Source organism: Camarhynchus parvulus, chromosome 4 (genome assembly GCF_901933205.1).
Source record: "Camarhynchus parvulus chromosome 4, STF_HiC, whole genome shotgun sequence".
NCBI lineage: Eukaryota > Metazoa > Chordata > Aves > Passeriformes > Thraupidae > Camarhynchus > Camarhynchus parvulus.
Window position 1 is genome coordinate 61,310,665 of NC_044574.1, and position 16,894 is coordinate 61,327,558.

Below are 16,894 nucleotides of genomic sequence, written 5' to 3' on the forward strand. Positions count from 1 at the left end.
GCCTAGGCATGAAGCCTAAATGCAGTCCCCGGGCTGGGCAGGGAGGGGTAGAGCCCCCAGATGGGGCCGGTTGGGGTGATGAGCCCCTGCTAGTCCTTCTACCGCCCCCAGTCCTACATTGGGTGTCCCCAGCACTGTTCCCTCCTCTGCCCCACAGCTGTGATGCATTCATGTCCCTGGGACTGTGCCCCATATCCCCAGCCTGGTGTTCTGTATCCTCAACCTTATGTCCAGTGTCCCCAGGACTGTGTCCCCTCTGCCCAGCCCTGTCCTATACCCCAGCCCGTGTCCCATGTCCCTGAGACTGTATCCCTCTCCCAATTCTTGTTCCCCGTGTCCCCAACCTTGTATCCCCATGTTCCAGACTGCCTTCTATGTCTCCAGTATTGTCCTGTATTCCCAACTCCGTGTCCTGCGGCCCCAGCTTTGTGTTCCCGGCACTGTGTCCCATGTCCCCGGCCCTGTGTCTCGCGTTCCCATGGCCCTCCTCCCGTATCCCTGCGCTCCTTCATCCCCCCGCGGCTCGGCCCTGTCCGTCCCCGCCGCTCCGCCGCGCCCCCCGCCCCGTCCCTCCCCGGCCGCCCCGCCCCGCCCCGGCCCCCCCGCCGCCGCCGGGACCAGCCCCCAGCGCCGCCCGCCCGGACGCGGCTGCCGCCGGCGGGACGAGGAGCCTGGCCGGTCGCACCATGAGCAGCGTCCCCGCCGACAGGGAGGGCGGCCCCGCCGATACCAGCCTGCCCGAGGAGGAGGTACCGGGGGGACAAACACACCGGGGATTTGGGGCGGAGGGGGTCCGGCTTCCCCCTCCCCACCCGCGGTTCCCAGGAGCTGCGCTCCGCGGGTGCCCACGCACCCCCGCGGGATGGGGGGTCGGCGCCGCGGGGCTCCCGCCGGCTACCGGTACCCGGGGCTGCTGCGGGGGGAACAGGGACGAGCGGCGGGAACGCGTCCCCGCTCCCCGGGACGCTTCTATTCTCCGCCCGCATCCCCCTGGGGCTCGCCGCAAGCGCCCCTCAGCCTCGCCGGAGGGAACCTGCGGGCGCGGGGAGCCCCACGCGAGACACAGATCGACCCGCGGGGCGTGGGGAATAAACCAGGTTCCCCCGGGCCCCGCTGCCGGTGTCTGGTGCTGCCGGTGCCCGTGGGTACAGTGCATCCAGCCGCCGCGCATCTCTTTCCCGCGGGTCTCACCCCAAAAATGTCTGAAACGCTCCCATCCCCACGGGAGACCAACCCCACACCCCGCCACGGTGAGAGCTGGTTTTCTTCATTCCAGCCGCAAAGTTCCTGGTTTTGCCCGTGACCTTGAGATGGGAATTTGGACTTTGTGAGGGTGAGAGCGGGAAGATTCCGATCTAAGATCGCCTCCTCCTCCTCCTTAGCCTCCACCCGGCTGGGCTGCTCCAGCAGCTCCCTCCTGAGCTCCCTGCTTGGTGACCAACGCTGGGATCAATCACCTCAACTCCACCGCCCGCTGCCGCCTGCCTTCATTTGTTTAATTCCAGAGGTGGCTCTGGCTTCAAACTTCCCAAAGTTTCCTAAAAAACGGGAAGTTCTTTCCCCTGGGGGCCTTGCGGGGTGTGTGGGAGATGATGCTGCGGCTCTGTTGGGCACGGCAGAGGGTGACATCCATGGAGGCCCGTTGCCTTTTCCAAAAGCATGGAACCGTGCACCGGGCAAAACCAGGGCAGCCCTCACTCCCCTCCCGCCGGATCCGGAGGGCCCGGGGCTGGCTGGTGCACTGCTGATCCTTGGGGACCCGCTGACCCGGTGATGCCGGGCATGGGGAGCGCCCGGAGGGGACGGCTGGGAGGTGCCGGGGACACACGAGGTGGGCGATGCCCGCTCCTGCCTACCAGCCGCGCTGCTCCGGTGCCAAGCAGGTATTTTCCCTGCAGGACTTGTTCCAGCCCAGGCTGGAGGAGCCGGTGCTGTCTTATTTACTCAAGCGCAGGGAAAGGGTTGTCCAGCTACTGTGCCTCTCCTCCCCCCTCCCAGCGCTTGCCTTCCAGCCTCCTGTTCCCTCAGAAGAGGAGAGGGAGAGGTCACTCAGGGCGCTGCCAGGTGGGAAAAGCCCCCACTCCATGCCCGCTCCTCCCTGGCACCCCGGGTGTCTTCCCCGTCACTCTCGCCTGTCTTCCCCCGCGCCGTGCAGGGGAGCTGTGGGCCAGGGGCTTCCCCACGGAGGAGCCGGAACAATTTGGGAAGGCAGTCACGTCACTTTGGCCAGGCGAGAACGGCATGTGAAAGGCTCGGTGGAGGCCTTATTTGGTAGCAGAGTGGCTGCGGAGAGCCCGGCTCGTGGCCCTCGTCCCCATCCCATGCCAGATCCCTCATCCCGGGGGAGCCGTGCCATGGGGAGGGGACCCCAGGGATGCTTCCCAGGGGGAATGTGCCCAGCGAGTGGATAAAATCTGCCCCCGTGGCCCCTGTGTTGCATCCCCCCGTGCTCCTGCTTCCTTTCCTCCTCAAAGCGCAGGGTCCGGAGGCTTTGGGAGCAAGCTCCAGGCGGGACAGGGACGAGTGTGACCCGCGCCTGATCCCGCCGCTCCTCCGCTCTGTTGCAATCCCCCATCTGCTCCCTTGGCTGCTCACTGTCTTTTCCTCTGCTGCTTCCTCGTTCCAGCCCCGGCAGCTCTGGACTCGCTTTCCCCCAAGGACTGTTCCTCTGCTCCCGTCCTTCACCGGACGTGAGAGAACAGCGATTTTCCAGCAAAGCGGCTCCGGGTGGCGAGGCCGGAGATGCGTGCCGCTCCTCCCGCATCCTCCGGGCGGGGAAGCCGGCATCCCTCGGCCTCAGCCTTGTTTATGTCGGGGAGTTTTGCGGGCTCAAGGCATGCGTACACACAGCCCGGCAATCTAAACCCAGCCGAGGAAGACGCTCCATTAGCCAAGAGACTATTTATGCCAGGACTAATCCCGGCGGGGCGGGAGTGCACCCCGCAGCCGGGGGAGAGGCGGCACCCCGCTTTGCCGGGAATGGGAGGGGAAGCCCGGCCGGCCCGGCTGCACGGCTCGATGGCAGCCCCGTGGCATCGCCCTCCCGCTGCCGCCGGATCCGGTGCCTCCCGGGCGGCGGGCAGTCAGGCGGATCATCGGCTGGTGGAGCATTAAAGCGAGCCCTGCTGGAAGGGGTGCATGCACGGACGGAAGGACGAGGCATGGGAGCTGGGCTGAAGGAGGCGATTAAATGCCTCGTGGATGAATCACCCGGACGCCTCCCGCCTCCCCACGGCCTGTTAACGTTTACCGGGGCTGGTCTGGGCAGGGCAGGGCAGGACAGGGGACCAGGATGGTGCTGGGATTCCTCTGGGACCTCTGGGATCCCTCTGGGCACTGCTGTGTGATGGGGTCCAAGCCAAGCAAATGCCCTGCTGGTGCCTCCTTACCTGCAGGAGACAAACCTGGCTTGTGGCTTCATGTGAGGAAGAGGAGGAGGAGGGCTGCTGGTGCTCCATCACAGACCTCTCCATGCTGGGGTCATCCTTGATCCACGCTCTGGAGACCCCAGTCACCTCCTGGCCCAGATCTTTGCCTCTCCTTGCATGTCCTCAACCCTAACCTCCACAGATCCTTTCCAGCATCCCTTAAACCGATCCAAGATGAGATGCAGGATCTCAAGGACAACAGACTGGGATGTGGGATGCAAAGGTGAGAGGGGACAGGCCAGAGGTGGGATGGAGATGATTTCCAAGAAAGAGGAGAGTAGCACAGATGAAGAGCAGACTTCCTGCAGGGAAAAAAAAAGTCAGGAGGGGACATATCAGGAGTGAGGCAACATAGGTAGGATCCAGCAGCCCTGGGAAATTTGGGAGCTGTGGGGTGCAGCAGCTGGAGCAGAGGAGTACTGTGGAAAGGGACTTGGAGCAGTCCCATAGCTGCCATCCCCATGGAAGGAAGTCAAGGTGGTCACCTTTGAGCTCCTCCTGGAGCAAACATTGGCACTGCTGGCTTTTAAAAAATCTTTGGTTTCAACCCAAATTTCAGGAAGAAGGAGAGACAGAGAAATGCTCCACCAAACAGAAACTGAAAGATGTTCATACAGCAGAACTGAAACAGCTCAGGCTGTCCAAAAATATGGTGGGGTTTAGGCTGGGGGAATCCCATGCTCCAGCACCCTTTAATCCTTGCTGGAGAGCTGTCAGTCTGGCCCTGTCCCATGACATCCTTGGGAGCAGATGCTGTGCCTTATCCACCTCTCTGAAGGAGCAATTCTTCCCTGTAGAAGAACAGATACGTGCCTGCTGCCTGGCCATTTCTCTGATAAGGTTTTTTTTTTTCAGGGAAGGATTTTGCCCTAGGAGTGTTTCTGGTAGAGGATGGGGACTGAATCCCTGGGATTTCAGCACAAAAAAACCTGGACTAGCTCCCTGGGCCAAAGCTCCCCTTCCATTTAAGGGCAGGAGTAATATTTCTGTCTAAAATCTTTCCCTTGGCAAAAGGGTATCTGTGCAACCTGCTGGGATTATCCCCAAGGATGCTCCCTTGCTCTGCCATCCCACCTGCTCGTTACCCAGTACAAGGATGCTGTTCGTGTAGGACCTACTCCAACATCCCTGGGGCTGGGTGCATTTGTGGGGTGCAGATGGGAAGCACCCAGGAGCTCGTACCCATCCCCTGCCCTGGGCCCCAAAAACCCTTTTGGGGCTGTAATCCAGCTGGGGGATCCTTTAGAGCCCTTCTCCCTCTAGCCACTGTATAATTTTACAGATTCAAACTTGGCCGACCCGCGTTTGAACTTGCAAAGAAAACAAAGTCATTAGAGAAGCCCTTCCTCTGTGGGGCTGAATTTTGGAGGGCTCCTTGGGATCTTTCATCTCTGTCTCTCTCCCATGTGGCTTTGGGGTCAAATGGTCTGGCAGGCTTGGGCATGCACGGTTTGGATTTCAGGGATGAAAACTGGCAGTGGGTTCCCCACTCCCTCCCACTGGTCCCTGGTGTTTCCTGAAGCTCCCCAGGGAGAGGAGACGCAGGAAGCCAGGGATGGCTCCAGGGATGGCTCTAGGGATGGGGGAGACAGGGGACACCCTGCAGGGATGCTCAGGATGTAAACCCACCTAGGAGGGTGCATGTGTCTGGAGAGCTGATTCCCTGGGATTCCCTGAACAGCAGCCATGCTCAGGAGGACCTGTGTGAAAGCCAGTATTTTTCACCCTAGGAAAGGAAAAGGTTGCTTTCTTTAGGCTGAATTTCATGGACACAAGGGGAGATCCTCCAGGTGAATCCCCCCCTAGCCCCTGCCAGGAGAAACTGGGGCAATGTCTCCACTGGGGGACAGGGCAGCACTGAACACTGTGGGATGCTCCATCACTCCCTGGTCCCAGCAGACAGGCAAAAAGCTGGCAGGGGTCCCCTGAGGAGCTCTGGGGGATGGTCCCAATAGAGGGCACAGGCTAGTAGCCCTGGCTCAGGAAGGGGTGAGGACACCCCTTCTCTGCTGATCTCATCCAGCCTGGATGCTGGTACCTGCAGGGATGATGATGATGATGATAATGCTGGCACCCAGGATGGGTATCACCAGGGCTGTTGACACAAGGGCTGTGTGCAAACAGCTGAGTACCTTTTGTTATTTAATAGATATAGGTCAGCCAGAGGTTTTGTTCCACAAAGCAGGAATGTTTGCTGCTCCCAGGCTGGGAGATGGGGGAGATAGCTTATCTGCAAGAGAAAGAAGAAATGTCAGCACATGAATAGGCCTGGGCTGGCTGTTTCTGGCTGTTTCCCATGTCTCTTTCCCAGGGAATGGGGCAGGCAGGGTGCCTGGCCAAAAAATTAAATAAAATACATGAAGGTTTTCCCCTTCTACAGCCCAAAGTGTTAGGATGAGATTTTGGGCATGAGGAGAGGAACAGCAGGTTCAGTTCCCCACACTGCTCTCCCGGTTACAAGCTGGTTGTAAAGCAAAACCAACCCAGCACAGGGTTTGCTCATCCTGGAGGAGCCCCACATCCCCCCTCAGGGTGGTGGGAGCAGAATTTCTGCCAAACATCCCCGCTTTGAGGATGCTGCACCACGATAAACATTAGATCCACCCAAAATGGATTAAAACCCCTTAAAAGGTGACTTTTACAAACCAGGCACAAGCTGTTTAAATCCAGCCCCCACTAAACCAGGGCTTTTCCTCCAGGAGGAAGAGCTGGTGTTTGCTTCTCCCAGTCCTTAATGAGTTGCTGCAATTAAACTGAGACAATAGGCATTGTCCAGGATCTGCTGGGGATGCTGGGAGAAATCCTGTTTGCCAGACCAGGGTAGGAAGGTGCTGGGATTCTGTGAGCTTTTTAACCTGGAGAGGACTGCTGGGGTGAGGACAGGTCCCTGCTACCTTTCCATGGTGCCTTAGCAGCTTCCTCCATGGCCACATGAAGGATGCGGCCATCCCTTCCAAAAATTCAGCATCACTCAAGCACGATGCAAAACCAGCACATTGGCTTAAGGCTTTTGTCTGCTCCCCTTGGGCTGGCATTGTCCCTCTGGCTACAGGGAGCATGGTGTATCCCCAATTCTCTGGGACAAGAGAGGGTCCCCAGGAACCTCCTTTCTTCTTTTCCAGGTGAGGACACTCTTTGTCAGTGGGTTGCCTCTGGACATCAAGCCCCGGGAACTTTACCTGCTCTTCAGACCCTTTAAGGTATCACACTGGGGAGGGAATGGGGGGCTGAAAGCATGGGGTTGGCGTCTGCCCCAGCCCCATGGCCCCAAACCATTTAGGAACCCATCATCCCACCATCTGGGAACCCAATGAAGTCTAATTCAGTCCGTTTATTCAGTTACTAGTATTTAATTGTGGGGATCTCCACCAAAAACCCTTTTTAATCCTTTTCTTGCAGGGGTACGAAGGGTCGCTCATCAAACTCACCTCCAAGCAGGTAGGAGCTGCTCCACATGGTGTAACCATGCCACCATTCCCTGGGGTGAGGGGCTCTCCTCTGTGCTCCCCAGGAACCTGACTGATGGCTCCTGTCCTTCCTCCACAGCCTGTGGGCTTCGTCAGCTTCGACAGCCGCTCCGAGGCGGAGGCAGCCAAGAACGCGCTGAACGTGAGTGTGCCTGGCTCAGCCACTCCATTGCTCCTTTTTCCCCTTGTTTTCCTGTCCCCAGAGACTCTCTGAATTCCTCCATCCCTAGGATGTGCACCTCCCATGCCAGCCAGCCCCAGGGCATCCCAATCCCTCCAGACAAGCTTGTTTCTCATCTGCATCCTCCCTCCTGGGGGGCTGTGTCACTCTCACCTTTCTCAGGGCCATCCAGGAGGGCTTGAACACTCAGGACTTGAGCCTTAGATGCAAGTGAGAAAGAGTATTCCCTGTTTATTCAGCAGGAAAAATCCCAGCTAAGTCTGCAAAAGAAAAAAACAAATTTCACTTTTAGCAACTTGTGAAGTTACCTGAAAATAATCACAGGCAGAACTGTGTGGAGCTGGTTCTCCAATTCCACCCCAGCTCTCCCCTGCATTTTGGTTCGGGGTTGTTTTTTTCCTTCTCTTCATTTTCAACATAAAACTTTTTTTTTTTGGCTCCATTAATCCCTCTGGATAAGAGCTCGGCCTTGCGGGATGCCGACTGCCAAATATGGTGCCGATGCTAAAGATGCCGGAGGAATGTGAGCTGCCTCGGGGCCCGGCAAATTAGCTCATTTCAGGGCTGGAAGCTGAAAAAAACCCATAAATAACGGGGAGTTATTTTTGCTACGGGGCCGGCACGCGGCGGTGCTCACCCACCCGCTGCCCCTCCTTCCCTCCCTTCCACAGGGCATCCGCTTTGACCCCGAGATCCCCCAGACGCTGCGGCTGGAGTTTGCCAAGGCCAACACCAAGATGGCCAAGAACAAGCTGGTGGGCACCCCAAATCCCACCACCCCTCTCCCCACTGCTGTACCTCAGTTCATCGCCCGGGAGCCCTGTGAGTACCCCCTGCACTGCTAGCAGGGCTCGGGCTGGCAGGCACCAGGGATATTGGAACTGGAAGGAGGGGGGACATCGTGATGGGGTGGCCAAGGGGAATACCAGGTCCCATTGGAAGCATTGGTACCTGCTTGCTGCGTGGTGGCACGTGCTGGGGGTTTCCAAAGGAGAGGACCTGGCACAGGTGACAGCTAGCAGAGGTCTCAGGAGGGACCTTGGCAATGCCCTGCTGTGAGCGCTCCATGCCCTTTGCTGCTTCTGGAAGATCTCTCATGTAGACTCTGGCTCCTCACCCTGCTCTGGCACACAGGCACGAGCTGCACACTCTCCTCTGCTGAATCCCTGGTTTTACTAAACATCTTGGAGACAAGGAGCCCAGCCCCAGCTCCCTGAATGACACCCCCAGCCCCATAGCATTGCTCACCTCATGTTATCCCAGCGGGAGAATGCTGTGTTAGCTTTGTGAGCCAGCTCTCAGTGGTGGCATCTCACAGTTTTTCAGGGGCAGCTCTGCTCCTGCATCAAGGGGAGAAGGAAGGATGCAGCGATGGTCGCAGCCCTCTGGTCACCATTAACTCTCCCTCTTCTTCTCTTGCAGATGAGCTCACAGTGCCTGCACTTTACCCCAGTAGCCCTGAAGTGTGGGGGCCGTACCCTCTGTACCCAGCGGAATTAGCACCTGCTCTACCTCCTCCTGCTTTCACCTACCCCGCTTCACTGCACGCCCAGGTAATTCCAACCATCCACCTCCACTGCTCACCCTCCCTCCTGCCCTGGCCCCCCTTCCCCTCGGTGCTCACTGCACCACTAACTCTGCCCGGCTCACAGGCACTCACTCCCCGCTCCCCAAGTTAGGGAAGGCTCCCAAATGGAGCAGAATGCTGGCAGGGGTCCTGCCTTTCCCCAGACTCCTCTCTCTGCCTTCCTACTTTCGCTGCTACCTGTGGTGGGGCAGGTTGTGAGGGAGGAGGGAGGGCTGGGGATGCTCCCAGGGTCTGGACCATGCCCATCACTCCTGGCACCGAACCATCCGGCTGCCAGTGTGAGAGGGGGGCTCCAGAACCCCTGGCTGCCCTTGCAGCATGGCTGGGATGCTGTTCATGGATGTGCTGCTCATGGGGTGTGAAGGCAAGCAGCTCTCACAGGGAGGAGAGGGAAGTGAAGCACAAATGGAGGGTCCATCTTTTATTGACGAGGAGCTGCCTCGTCACAAGCGCTTTCTACCAGCTGCTGCTGGCCCCCGATGGCAGCATGGGCTGTTAAAAATTAACCATCCGCCTGGGAGAGGAGCAGGGGAAAGAGGAGGAGAGGTGGAAATGGCGTAGGAAGAGGATTTCTTTGCAGTGCCAGCCTTGCAGCATCATGGGGATGCTGGCAAAGGACCCCTGCCACAAGGGGGAAAGGGCAGCTACCTCCTCAGCATCCATGCTGGGCAGCACCCTGGCTTTTGCTCCTTGCAGCCAGCTCCAGCTCAGCGATGAACAGGAGGTAACAAGCACATGGAAATAGATTTGCCAGAAAAACTGCATCCAAAAGGCTTTTGGCCTTGGCCCACCAAGATTGAGCCAGGTTATCCAGAGCCACCATCACTGAGAGCTGGAGCAGCCAGGGGCTGATTTGAGCAGAAGGGTGAGGAAAAGTGCTCAGTGTGCAAACCATGTGCAGCCTTTGGATGAAACTCCAGCTTTCTGGGCCCTGCTGTTCATAGGAAGAGCGTTGGTAAATATTATTGCAGCTACGTACTTGCCTTGTCAAATAACTGCTAACAGGCAGCACCTGCCCTGCTCAGGGAAGCGCACAGCCAAGGAAACAGGCATACAGAAGCTCTGAGGGTCCCTTGGGAAAACCCAGGCTGAGACGTAATGTTAGACAGAAGCAATATTACCTGATGTGAAATATCAGCCTGCTGGGGAGGGTGCTGGTGGCACCTTCCCATCCTCCTGTGCAGCTGCTGAGGTTGTGGCTTTGCTGGGTGGGGGCTGGAGACTGGTGCCACCATCCAAACTGGAGCTGCTTCGCTGGATCCTGCAGACAGCAGTGGGACCGGGAACTGCAGGATGGACGGTGGACTGGCTTGGAGTTATCTGGCAGAGCACTGAGTGCCTGCATGCCAAATTTTGGCATCTGATGTTTTCCGCCCTGTTTCAAGCAGGCTTTGCAGGAGCTGAGAAGGATGAGCTCACTCCTGCTCAGTGGGACCATGGTGCTGCTGTCCCAGCTCCATCCTGCTGGAAGCAGCCATGCCAGGGGCTGTGCTCAGCCTCAGTGTTACTGTTGGAATTAGAGCTGGGATGGCTGTACTGCTGTTCCAACCTCCCTCCGCCCTGTGCCTGGGAAAAGCTGGGAAAAGCCAGGAAAAGGGAGCCCAGCCACAGCCTGATATTGCCAGGGTGGGCAGCCCGCCCCTCCCTCTCACCTTGTGTCTCCCTTGCTTTGGCAGATGCGCTGGCTCCCTCCCTCCGAGGCTGGTTCTCAGGGCTGGAAGTCCCGTCAGTTCTGCTGAATGCCGGGTGAGTGCCACTGTCCCATCCTCCTGGCCACCTGGGGACCACCTCCACCTCTGCCCTGAGCTTCCCCACTGTGACTCCCAGGCTCTCCAGCAGCTCAGGGTGGGTGGCCACTTTCCAGCAGACACCCCAAGTCCAGTTGCCCTCCTTGTCCCCAGAAAGGGATGTCTGTGCCACCATTCACTTTCCCACATGCCCTGGGGCAGGAGGGAAAGGCACCATGCCAGAGGGGGGTGTTGTGATGGAAAAGGCATCCCTGACACCATCACCTCATTAAACCTTAAGGAAAGCTATCCAGGCAGCCTGGGGTGGTGGGGGTGCCAAAACAAGAAGCACAGCCTTACCAAGCACCCAGCTGCCCGGCAGGAGGGAGGGATGATCCCATTCCATCTGGGACCTCTTCGGATGGAAAAAGCCTTGCAAGATACGCTCTGCAAATAACTTTGGCCTTTGTGGATAAATAAACAAAGGGGACTCGCATAGAAGAGGGAAAAGAGCCTTGGTGGACACTGAGCACTGCTTGCCCTGCAATCCCAGCCTGCCTGGACCACCGTAGCCAGGAACAATCCCTGCTGGGAAGCCTCCTGCTTCCACACCCTCCTGTGGAGAAATGCCAGTGGATCCAAAGCTCTGGCATCAGCTGCCCACACTCACATGTGACGGTTCTGCCCATCTGCCTGGCATCTGCAGCCCTGGAGGTCACTCAGCTGGGAGGGCATGAGGCCCAGCCCCGGCTGCAGCCGGCCCCAGATTTGGATCCATAAAGAATTCACCAGCTATTTTAGGCCCAGCAGATAAAAATAGGGAGTAGTGAGACTTTGGGAACCAATGGTTCTTCCAAAATATGCAACACGCCAATGTTTCCAGATAAAATGTGAGCAGAGAAGCTTTTGGGAAGGGGAGATGAGCAAATCCCTTAAAACAGGTCCACCAGCCCAAGAGCCGCAGTGGGTGGTGAGGATGGAGGGTCAGGGACCACCTGTTTCCCTTCCAGGCTCCTCCAGCTGGGAAGGGCACAGAGGGTTTGGCTGAGGGCCTGGCTCTCCTGCCTGCATCTCTCTGGATTTACTGCCTGGAGCCCATCATGGCAGAGCTAATCCCACAATCAGTTAGGTTGGAAAAAATATCTGAGACCACCAAGTGCTATCTTTGGCCCAATAAGCTGCAAGCTGTCCCCTTGGGAAGTGCTAGCTGTGGTCCCTGTGAAATCACCCCTGCCCACAGGACACTGACCTCAGTCCCCAGTGCCAGCGTTCCTCACTCTCTGCTGTGTCCTCCCACAGGTCTCAGGTGTGTGATGGTGGCCTACAGTCAGTCTTGTGGGTATTAATGGAGTCTTCCAAGGTGGCTACTGGGTTGGTGTGCTCTCCACAGGACCTCAGTGTGCTGGTAAGGATGCCACCCTGCGGCATCAGCTGCTTCGGGAAGGGGGCAGAGGAGTGAGGAAGTCATCACAATGTCCCTGAGGAACAGGCCCTGAGGTTGGCAGGGGCTGCTCCAGCTACTGCCCTGTAGAGCCATGGGTCTGCCATTCCCCTGGATGGCTGTTATCTGGGGTGAGAGTTTCCACAAACAAGGAATGCCTCTCATTACCCTGCTAATCTCATCTCCCTCCTTGCTTCCTGCCTTGGATCAACAGAGGCCGAATTCCTCTTAACTGCAAAACTCACACTTAACTCCCGGCTTCCCTCTTCCAGCCCCAGGGACTGCAGCCAGCAGGAGGAACAAAGTGGGATCAGTGGGGTTCTTTGTGCCAGGGATGCTGCGCTCTCTCCCTGCAGGCAGGTCCCACCTTACCCTTTCCCTGCTAAACAACTGTCCTGAGAGCACAGTCCTGACAAAAATTTCCAAAACAAGCCTCCCTCTCCCCCCTACCTCGCTTCCTTCCTTCCACAAAGGAAGAGAGATTAACCACAGCCCTTTTTCCTCCATCACAGTTGCTCTTTTTTTTTTTTTTAACACCTCTCTTTGTTGTTTCAGGCTTGAAAAAAAACCTTACACAAGTTTGGATTCCTCCAAGACTTTCCCACAGCCTCTATCACACATCTGCTCTCCTAGAAGAAAAAAGATAAACATACCTAGTAATAATATTTTCCTCTTTTACACTGTATATTTGTAAGGAAGAGTGTGTTACTCTCAAAAGCATGGTTTGACAGGCATTGTTGTAGTGTTTGAAAAGCCTTTTCAAATGAACCATAGGAAAGCAGACTACAAAAAAAGAAAAAAAAAGAAAAAAAGAAAGTAAAAGGAAAAAAACCAAAACAAGAACAAGTATTTTTGTACCAAAGCTCCTCAAGAAGACAATCTTACACCGGGTCGGACCACAGGCTTTGTGCTTGACTTTTGAGGTGTGTAAAGAAGAGTCTTATTATCCCCTGGCCCTGGCAGCTGCATGTGGAAGGCACGATGTTCACAAGCGTGAGGACGTCGACACACACGATGCAGGTTTGCAGGAACTGTGCTTCCCCGGCACAGGAACTGTGCTCTGGCTGTGCTGGCAAGGCGTCTGCAGACACTACAGTATTACTGTTCTCTTCCCAATTGCACCAAATGACCAGCAGGCAGGACGACCAGGAACTTCCTTCCTGTGTTTTTTTTTACCTTGGGGCTGTGTTCATAGCTGCTGTGCAAAGCTTCCGTGGGGTACAACAGCTCGGATCAGGGATGGGCAGGCAGCCCACACACGTAGCAAGGTGACAATTTGCCTCCTAATCCTCCTCCTCCTCTGCTGCCATGACTGCTCCAAGCTGTTACAGGCAACGTAAACTGCTGTATGAAAAAATATACCAACAAATCCTTGGTTTGCCAGCTCCCTCCAGGTTGGACATGAGTCCTGAGGGGCTCCCCGTTATCCTGAAGCACTGGCCTGGCCTGTGGTTTGAGTGCCAATGTTACGCTGGTCCAGCTGCTCCCTGCGTGGCATTCCCATGTTTCCATGTGCAAAGATGAGAAGGGAGGCTGCCAACATCCTTTACAGAGATAGAGTACCAGCAGAGAGACTGCTTGACATACTAGTTCTCCTTCTCCTTGCTCCAGGAGGAATTTGGAAAAAGAAGGGAGCAAACTGACCCAAAAGCTCTATCAGTTTCCGTTTCTTGCACAGGGAGGTGCAGAACTTCTCCTTCCATTGCGTTTCCCCCATCTCCATTCCAGCTGCAGGGAACACTGAACTCAGCTGCTGCCCAGGCCTCACTGTAGCCGGTTTTTCCCAGCTGTTCATGGCCTCATTAAACATCATCACCTTTTCTTTTCTCCTTCCTCTTGTCCTGTGGGTGGGCCACAATAAGATGGCTGAGATTCTGGCCGTCGGGGTGGGACGGGGGAGGAAAAAATGGGGTTTTTCACCATCAGAAACTGTCCCATTGGGGTCTTCTGTAAAAAATGGGCCTGATAAAAGTGATGTGAGAAGAAATCAAATCCAAGACAAACCTCAGAGCGGCTCCAAAAGGAACGATACCAGCGTTCCCAAGCAACGGACTAACTCTTTTAGCAAACTATTTCCTGTACTTTGTCTCGTGGAGAGGAGAGAAGCTTCCACATTGTCTACTCTGCTTTTGGAAATATGTTTAAAGGTACTTTTCTATTGTAATTTTTTTAAAATAAAACCGGTGATTATTATAAGTTACGCGCAGAGCGTCGCCGTGTGCTGTGTATCCGGCTGGGAACAGGGAGAAGGATCCCAGCACACCCCTCAGGGCCTTGGCAAACATCAGCCTCTTTCCTCCCTCAGGAGCAGCTGAAAGCACTGTCAGGCTCCTGGGTGATTTTTCAGGGTAGATGCCATCGTCCTGTTTGGCTCTCTTGGATCTCTAGGAAAGCTCCAAAATCCAGGCTGGAAGGATCAGCAGGCTTTAAAGAAATTACTCCAAGTTTACAAAGATGTTATCGGTTAGTTTTAAACCTACTAATCTTGGCACAGAGCACAGGAGCTGGGATGCAATTTTCCATGAGCTCAGCCTCGGCTGAGGCAAACGTAACCTAGAGACCAAGGGCCAGATTAGCTCTGTATTTTTTTTAACACGCTGGGAATTTTGAAAAACTCCAGTTTGTAAGCCCAACCTAGAAATTCCTCCTCCTTTCTTTGCTCTGCTCCCACCCTGACAAATGTGACCAGCATCCCCAGGAGCTTCAGCCAACACACCAGGCTTCAAAAACAAAGTGCCAGGAGCAAGCTCCAGCTTAGCAAAGGCAGCCTGGCAAACAGGGTGTAAAGGACAGGATTAAAAAAGCTACAAGCTCCAGGGTGGAAGGAAGAGGCATGGCAGTTATTTGAAACCCCTGGCTGGCAGGGATGAGTTAAACCCTTAATGTTGGATGTTAATCCCGCTGTGGCCACCGAGAGTCACAGCTTTCACAGCTTTCCTTCCGAGCTGCATCCAGCGGAGAGGTTTGTTGGCAGGCATGGGGGAGGAAGGGAAGGGAAGGGAGCCACAACACTGCTGCTCAGCCCAAGAGCTGCTCTGAGCAGCAGCAACTGGCCAAAACCTCTGTCCCAGGCACCACTTTGAGAGACACACAGATGTTTTTGGGAGCGGATTCAGCAGCAAACATCCTGCAGCTAAGAGAGCCGTGAAACATGCACACATCCTGGACTTTGCCTGGGCATTGCATCTGCTCCCAGATCTGCCCCCAGATCTGCCCTGTGAAAGGAAGTGGGGCCTTGCCCAAAATATTTAACCTCTTGAACCATTTCTTTTTTTTCTAATTTCCCCCAAAAGCCAGCCTGTTTTTGTCTCTGTGCTGATGAGCATTGCCCTCATCAGCAAGGGGCGGGAGCAGGCTGCTGCTCGCCTGGCGTCGCCTTTGCCCGCTGTGACCTTTCCCCCTGCGGCTGGCCGGGGGAACATTCCTTCCCTGTGACCACTGGGGCACTTACAGGAAGGCCCAAGCTGCTGGCTGACACTGGAGAATTGCAAAACGGGATCAGGGACTCCCATGCCAGAGCTGCCATCTGATACCAGGGGAAAGTCCTGGGGGATATGAACAGGCAGAGCTGGAAAAACCAAAGCGAGACTTTGCACTCTCATTGTTTCTGTTTTCCCAAGTCTGTTTGTTCCCATCCCCCTAGCATAAGGCTAAGCTCAGGGAGGGGGGATGCAGGCAGCTCCTTCCTGTGCATCCCTGCACAGGGGCTGGCTGACCAGCAGCAGGCTGGAAGCAGCTGCAAAGGCAGGGAACAGCTTGGCAGGGCCTAGAGAGAAAACACAGCGCGGATTCCCCACGTCAGATGGACACAAGTGAACAGCAGAGAAATGGGAACAAGGTGGGAGAGGGAGAGCCACATCTCAGAGGATTTTGGTGGATGGTCGGGCAGCAGCAGAAGGGACAGGGGTCCTGCCACAGGAATGGAGATGCACCAGCCAGGCCAGGGAGAGCAAAGGGCAGACAGAGCTGGCGCCAAGGCCGGCAGCACCCACAGCCCGGATGGGGCAGGGAGGAGGAGCAAGCCCAGCGCCGCTCCTGGGAGAGGGGGAGAAGGAATAACAAGGCTGGGAGAGGAGACATGTGAGAGCACCTGGGCTTGGCCAGGCAGCTTTAAAGGCTGAGACACAGGCTGTGAGGGAAGCCAGTGACTGAGAGCAATGAGATGGGTGGCTTTGTGAGGATAGCTGGGGCCTGGCACAGCACTCAGCACGGATTTGTTCCCCGACTCCTGAAGGGGAAACTGAGAGGTGTCACCCTGCAAAGGTCACTGCACTGCCTGAGAGCTGCCAGGCAAGGCTCTGTTCTCCCTGCCAGCACAAAACGGAGGCCATTCCAACCCAGGGGCATGAGCTGGGTGCTGCAGATGTGATCTGCCCCGAGAGCCAGGCTCCAGCCTACACCTGAACACTGCTACCTGCCTCACTCAGGGTACAAACCAAGATGACAGCGGGGCTTAAAAAAGCAAAGCTGAGAAATACCATTAGCAGGTCCCTGAAACGCTGTCTCTAAAACACTGGGAAGTCAACCATTAGCAGAGTCTGGACTTCATCTCTGCAGTCTCCATAATTAATAACCAGCTCAGGAGGGAATAGAGAACACAACCAAACTGATGGAGGCAGGAAGAAATTGCACAAGTACTTCAGGCCTTGGATGCAAGCCCAGAGGTGCAGGTATATAGTCAAAAAATTAACTTAATGGCAGGACAAGCTCCTGCCTTAACCATCCTTTTCCCCTGCTGTGCTTGTACTCTGCACAATGTCCAACCCACGAGGCTGGAGCTGTTCAACACGTGAATCCCAGCCACAGAAGCACTGATGGGTTTTCAGAGTCATGGCTCTTTTTCCTGGGCTGTTGAGTAACACAGAGGCCACTGCAAGCCAAAGCAGCAGTAAGCAAGCTGGGGGAAACAAAAACTGCTCTTACAGCACGCCAGGAGGCACCAAAGGAACCAGGGCTCAGAGCCACAGGTGGGTACAAGGGGCTGCAGGAGGTCTCTGATTCAACTTCCCTCTCACAACAGGACTGCTGCCACCAAGAGGCCTGGGCAGCCTGGTCTTGTCTG

At 56.1% G+C, this 16,894-nt stretch overlaps 1 protein-coding gene across 1 annotated transcript; it reads left to right on the plus strand.

Moving 5' to 3' along the window:
- The first annotated feature begins 640 nt into the window (after positions 1–640).
- On the plus strand, positions 641–12,422 carry RBPMS (RNA binding protein, mRNA processing factor). Its single transcript, XM_030947569.1, has 9 exons — positions 641–749; positions 6,551–6,628; positions 6,828–6,866; positions 6,975–7,037; positions 7,748–7,898; positions 8,499–8,629; positions 10,341–10,410; positions 11,691–11,796; positions 12,388–12,422. Exons 1-7 carry the CDS (start codon positions 687–689, stop codon positions 10,401–10,403), a joined length of 588 nt encoding a protein of 195 aa, XP_030803429.1. The 5' UTR covers positions 641–686; the 3' UTR covers positions 10,404–10,410; positions 11,691–11,796; positions 12,388–12,422.
- Positions 12,423–16,894: the final 4,472 nt, after the last annotated feature.